Below are 6,346 nucleotides of genomic sequence, written 5' to 3' on the forward strand. Positions count from 1 at the left end.
TCCTGCTCTTCCTACTGTTCCTGCTGTTCTTACTGTTCCTGCTGTTCCTGCTGTTCCTACTGTTCTTACTGTTCCTGCTGTTCCTGCTGTTCCTGCTGTTCCTACTTTTCCTGGTGTTCCTGCTGTTCCTACTGTTCCTGCTGTTCCTACTGTTCCTGCTGTTCTTGCTGTTCTTACTGTTCCTGTTGTTCCTGCTGTTCCTGCTGTTCCTGCTGTTCTTACTGTTCCTGTTGTTCCTGCTGTTCCTACTGTTCCTGCTGTTCTTACTGTTCCTGTTGTTCCTGCTGTTCCTACTGTTCCTGCTGTTCCTGCTGTTCTTGCTGTTCCTTGTTTACATCCATGTACTCTTATTGTTCTCCTATTTATTGGTTACTGTCTTGATTCTGTTTTACCGCTGCTGTAAAGGCAAACTTTGACAAAGCTGAACTTTTATACTCTTGTGAACTTCACCTCAAAGAAAGAGACAGATTTAAAGCAAAGACAGAAGCTGTTTATTATATTTTGATTATTATAGTTGATTCCAGGAGCCAGCACAACAAAAGGCTCCGTTTCAAACAGAGAGGCAACATGTGCACGTTACAACCTCAAGCTCTAATTAACGAACGTTACACACACAAACTGTCCTGCAGTCACTTTATAAAACATGTCCAGCACTGGCACACGGGGCTCTCATTAGAGCGTCTCTAACCCCCCCGCAAAGAGTCCACAGAAGTCTGAGTCCAGCTCTTAAAGGCTTGCTTCGGTAATCTTTACCATCTTAAAAAACAAAGTAAGCTCTGGCTTGGTTCCCGTCCAAATGTCAGCAGAGAGAGCTAACCAGTTTGAACAACCAGTTCAGTCAGATCACTCCTTCCTGGAAACTGGAGAGAATATTTTGAATGTGACGAGGAGCTGAGCTCAGCGCTCAGTTCACATCCTCACAGCAGAATCCAGGACAGGCAGAGGGAAGGAGATCAGAAAACTGATGACAGAGAGTAAAGAGGAAGCTCCTTGAAGGAGGAGGAGGAGGAGGAATGTGGAGCAGAGTTTCAGGAGGAGCTGCAGCGCCGCCTCTGCTCTCCTGCAGGCTCCAGGAGCTGGCTGCCCAGACGGCTTGTTATGAGGCTGCAGGGAGGAACCACAAACAAGACAGAGAGCAGAAGTAAGGGCGCCTGGTGGAGGAGAGAGAACACCTCACATGATCTTCAGGAGGTTAAATAAAAACACTGATGGTGACAGGAAGGTGCAGTGCAGCAGGAGGCCAGCAGAGGTCAGTACACAACCACACATCCAGCTGTTGGTTCAGTAGAGAAGGTCTGAAGCTTCTGCAGACAGAACCAGGCTCTGAGGGACACGGTGGGGTTAAAGGCTGTGACAGGACACACAACTCGACAAGACACGTGCACTCAAACTCTGAGAGAAACCAGTCTTCTCATCTTCTCACCTTAAAACTTGTGGCCTTTGAGTTAAACAACAAACTGTAACACCAGACAAGCAGCAGGAAGCAAACATTAACCAAAGCAGCGTGAGCTACAGCACAAGCCGGGACTGTTTCCATGGGTTCATGTGAAACAGGAGGAGGAGGAAATGTGTGTAAACATGACACACTTTTAATTATGCTGAGGCCAACAGACGAGGCACAGATTTTTTATTTATCTTTTGGTGCTGTTGTGCAAACCTGGCAAAGCACCCAAAGGCGTTACCGCCAATCTCTGCAAGCTTCTCCTTTAACAAAGCTCAGCCGGGTACACTTGTCACGATTCATCAGCTTTGGCTCCCGTCCCATGAGAGAAAGCTGCCAGCGCTGAGCAAATTCTGGGTAATTTCTCAGAAGCTCCTCAACCCAAACCTGAGCACTCCCTGTCAGTTCTTCTAGCTGCAACGCTTCAGCAGCATTACCGTATTTTCCACCGTACACGTCGCTCCGCCCTATCATCAGTCCAAATGTGTCTAATAAAGTGAAAAAAAATACATAAATATGTTGCTTCACCATATACGTCGCATCTATTATGCGTCACCGCTAACGTGTCGCGTTTGTTACGCGTCACCGATGACAACCAGGAAATGTGGGCCGGTGTTGTGCCAAAAATCGATTGGCTGCCAAATGGCGGCCGCTGGAGCGTGCACAGGAGGACTTTTTACAAGATAAGCACCTAAAATAATGATTTGTTTGCTCTACATTATAGTAAAGGTGTGTCTCTATTGAACTTTTACTTAATAAATGCACTTCAATGGTCAAGTCAGCTTCATTTCACCGGGGCAGCGCAGTGAAATGAAGCTGATAGGACGTATCTCAGCCAAAAAATTTTTATAAATATGGGAAAAAAATCCATAAATATGTTGCTTCGGTATATAAGTTGCAGGGCATGCAGATTATGAAAAAAACTGCAACTTATAGGGCGAAAAATACAGTAAATACGGTGGAGAAGCAGGGACTTCATCACTCGGGGGAGTTGGTTAGTCATCGCTGCACACTGATCAGGGTGAGTTGAGCAGAGCACGAGGAAAGGTTCAGGCTGCACCCTGCAGGTGACGGGTGTGAGTTCAGACCCAACCTGGAGCACCTCAAACACTTCCAGATTATTACTAATCTGCTACTCACTGTTTCTGGAGGAGGTTCTGCTGCTGCTGCCGGTACGACTCTATTGTGTGCTGCGGCAGGAACTGCATCAGCTCCAGGGACTCTTTGATTTTGACCAAGATCTCGTAAATTTCACGGCCTTTGATCTACGAGACAGAAAAAGCAAACGGTTTTCAGAAAGCAGCTCAGAGGTCAGAACTAGGTTTTAACACGGGACAGTCGAATTCAGTAACCCAGGGGGCCAATTAAAAAATATTTACAGAAAAAAAGTCACTTTTTACATCAAAATATTCAAAAAGAAATATCTTCTGATAATTTTTGTTCTTCTTTCTGCTGCTCCCTTCTTCAGGGGTCCACAGCAACTCACATGAAGACTTGGTGACTGTTTTTACACCGCATGTTCTTCCTGACACCACAGACCACCGAGCTACCACAGCCCTCTGTGGAGCAGAGAGCTGACATCTAGGGGGTCCGGAGGAGCAGATGGTGGGGGTTAAGGGTCTTGCTCAAGGGCCCAGAGTGGGCAAAGGAGGGTGGAGGCAGGTGTGGGTGCTTCACTTTTCCCACCCATTTTTTTAATGTTGGTGCAAGGAATCGAACTGGTGACCTTCTGATCACAGGCCCACCCTAACCTCTGTGCCACCATCCCCCCATCTTCTGATCAGTTATACAGAATTTAAAACAAACTTAACATTTGTTAAAGAAAATTTATTTAAAAGGCCATCGTTAGATTTATTTCTTATAATTTCTGGTGTATAATCTGGTTATAGATGGTTGCTAACATCTTATCTGCTCCTCAAGATGACATTTTATATGAAACATATTTTGAATGTTTCTCGTTTTGTTAAAAACTGAGCACACTTCATTCAGTGCAGATTTCTCATGACGGCTAACTGAAGATCAAAGGTTGGATGTTTGAGTTGGACGTGGAAGACCACCAGAGAGCGTCAAACGAGACCAAAAGAACTCCTGCTGATGAAACTGCAGCCAGGACAACACGTCGGGTGTCTGACCCGGGTGAACGTATCGACTGAAACTGGACTGTGGCTCAGATTAAGTCTTTAATTTTGGCCCCCTTATGTAAATGAGTTTGACCCCCCCGCCTTAATGCAATGAAACTTACAGGTAAACAGAAAACCTCCTCATCTGAAGATCTTCTCTTCTTCACAGTGGACACCTGGATGCCGTGGGAGACTTGGCGGAAGGCTGTAAAAAGGAAAGAGGGTGAGTCCAACTGGGCAGCTGCTGCAGAGTTGGTCTTAGCCAGAGCAGAGGGAAGCAAGCAGGCAGCGTGCGGAGAGCGCTGGGACCAGTCCCTGTTAGTGAGCGCCTCGTCCCGTCGGGTCATGTCAAAGCTCGTCAGCCCGCCACCAACCCCAGCGCTACTTACGGCGTTTCGTACCCTCACTGTTCTTGGAGGCGTCCGTTACGTGCTGCTTGCGGATGCTGTCCTCGTCGGCCTTGCGGTCTCTGCCCGGGCAGGCGCAGATCCTGGCTTCGAAGCAGCGGCGGCCCAACACCTGTCCACTGGGAGAAAGACGGGGGGGGGACACCGGGTCAGAGAGAGTTGAGGGGGCGAGCAAAGAGGGCGATGAAGGTGGACGACAGCGTCTTACTCTCTGGTTTCCAGAGTGACGATGATGAGGATGGGGCGTCTGTTCATTCCACCCACGCAGCTGGAGTTGCACATGAAGTTATATAAAATAGTTGTGAATTCTGTCCCCACCTGAGGAGAAGGGACACAAAGGATGAGTTACTGAAGCATTGAATGTGGTGACAACGTTGGGAATGAGGGGCGTCTCTGACAGGACTCACCTGGGGGGGCTCGTAGGGGACCAACACGCTCTGTCTGCCAGTGATGGAGTCCTCCACATACTGGGCGTGGTTGTTCCCCTCCACGCGGATCAGATGGCTCGGCGGTGCTATCTGACCTGAAAGCGATACGAGTTTCACCGTTAAACGCCACCGGCGAACGACGACGGCTGAAGTGAGACACGAGCGGCGACTGACCGTCGTTGAACTCGCGGCTGAGCTCGTGGTTCGGGCAGCGCTTCACCACCTCGGTCACGTGCTCGGCTTTCTTGTAAACAGGCATGGCCCTGATAACAGCTCCCTGCGGAGGGGGGGTCAGCACTTTGATCTGAATGGGACAAGTCTTGGCGATCTGGCAGTAGAGCTTCTTCAGATCTGTGGAGTACTGGAAAAAATGGAGAAAAGGAAGGTTATTAAAAATGTTTCACTGGGATAGAAAACAACATTTGATTGGAAATTAATTTCTAAACAGGCTTTTTAGTCATTTTTGGTAAAAACAAAACAAACAGATTTCAAAGTTTATTAATCCAGGTAAATAATCCAACAAAGTTAAGTCAGGTCTTCTGGACTAGGGATGCACCACTTTTTTCACGTCCGATACAGATATTGATATCTGAGGTGTAGTATTGATTAATACCAATTCAATACCGATCTGATACAGAAACCCAGTGCTGAACCAACTTAAAACATCTGTTTTTTTAAACGCAGACATAAATGTACTGAATTACAGATTTATTAAAATCTCTGACCAGTACAGCACCCTTAAACACACCAGTAACTTCACAAGCTCAGTCAAACATGTAAAAACAACTCAACTTTAATTTGTTCAGTCAGTGCAATTATGAGCATAACACCCCATGTAGAATAAATAATAATACAGATACTGAAACTGACAAAAACAACTTGGATCAAACATGAAATAAACTTCAACAAACTTTTCAAGTGGTTCAGGAATTCTAAATATAAAATAAATAATAAAGGAGCTGAAACAAGAGGAAAAAACAAAAGCTTCACTAGCTTGGTTGGTAGATATTTAAATAAACAGCAATCAGCTCCTGTCCTTATGGATCGTCACACTGTCACGATACCCGATCAATAACTTTTCTGATATCTGTACCGATACTGATACTAATATTGGGTCAGTGCATCTCTAATCTGGACAGTTTCTTTCAGTCCGGGGAGCCACAGCAAACTCAGTCCCACAAGCAGCACACTCCCATAGTGGGCCAACCAGTTTGCTGGTGATAAGATGGTTTTTGGGACCCGCCCTCTCCCCCCGTCCCCGTGCTTGTGGGACTGAGTTTGTTGTGGCTCCTAGGACTGTTGAAGTTCTTTGGATGAAGGACAAAACGTCTCAACTACAAAAAAAAAAGAAAGAAAGAAAGCATCCAGATGACCTGACTGAATGAAACAGATGGATTTAAGAATCAACGGTTGTAAAAACCTGTGATTTCCCAGAAACAGAAAGGATTAATTCAACACAATGGTTATGACCTACAAACATAACCACGCACGAGTCGTGGAGTTATAAGTGTGTAATGGAGAGCTCAAAGCCCTCTCTCAAGAAGCCTCTGGGACTTCCGGGGCGCGTCATAAAAACGGACCCCTCCAGGAGCAATTCAAGCAGGTCTGTTCTTTCATCTTTGAGAGAGTCCTCTGCTGAAACGTCTAATGGCCGCTCATCACACGGAGCACGGCCTCTGAAGTGGCAGAGACCTTGAGCTCCGCGGCACACTGGATGAAAACGACTCACTTACAGGCCCGAGTGCCCGACTAATCACAGGATCTGTCTGTGAGCGATCCCAGAGTGTGATGGTGCGACGCAGACTGGCTTGTGTTCAAGTTGGCGAGCCAGGAGTCGTAAATAATGGATGTGCCTTGATCCCTGACACTGCTGGATTGATAAGCAGTAAGACGCTGCTGGATCGATAAGCAGTAAGACGCTGCTGGATTGATAAGCAGTAAGGCACTGCT

General features: G+C 46.7%; 2 protein-coding genes across 4 annotated transcripts in view; one reads left to right on the forward strand and one right to left on the reverse strand.

Moving 5' to 3' along the window:
- zbtb11 (zinc finger and BTB domain containing 11) overlaps window positions 1-6,346 on the forward strand; it is a 117,613-nt gene that overhangs the window by 35,823 nt on the left and 75,444 nt on the right. The gene's annotated exons all lie outside the window — the stretch shown is intronic.
- The window catches only part of tp63 (tumor protein p63), a 20,273-nt gene that overhangs the window by 3,564 nt on the left and 10,363 nt on the right, over window positions 1-6,346 (reverse strand). For all 3 annotated transcript variants that reach the window (XM_037698294.1, XM_037698292.1, XM_037698293.1), the window contains exons 3-8: window positions 4,571-4,757; window positions 4,376-4,491; window positions 4,177-4,286; window positions 3,963-4,087; window positions 3,684-3,766; window positions 2,582-2,706 (exon numbers count right to left, since the gene is read on the reverse strand). In XM_037698294.1, the coding sequence (XP_037554222.1) occupies window positions 2,582-2,706; window positions 3,684-3,766; window positions 3,963-4,087; window positions 4,177-4,286; window positions 4,376-4,491; window positions 4,571-4,655 (644 nt within the window). In that variant the 5' untranslated portion in view covers window positions 4,656-4,757. The remainder of the gene's footprint in view (window positions 1-2,581; window positions 2,707-3,683; window positions 3,767-3,962; window positions 4,088-4,176; window positions 4,287-4,375; window positions 4,492-4,570; window positions 4,758-6,346) is intronic.

Source organism: Nematolebias whitei, chromosome 3 (assembly GCF_014905685.2).
Source record: "Nematolebias whitei isolate Nwh7 chromosome 3, NemWhi1, whole genome shotgun sequence".
Lineage (NCBI taxonomy): Eukaryota > Metazoa > Chordata > Actinopteri > Cyprinodontiformes > Rivulidae > Nematolebias > Nematolebias whitei.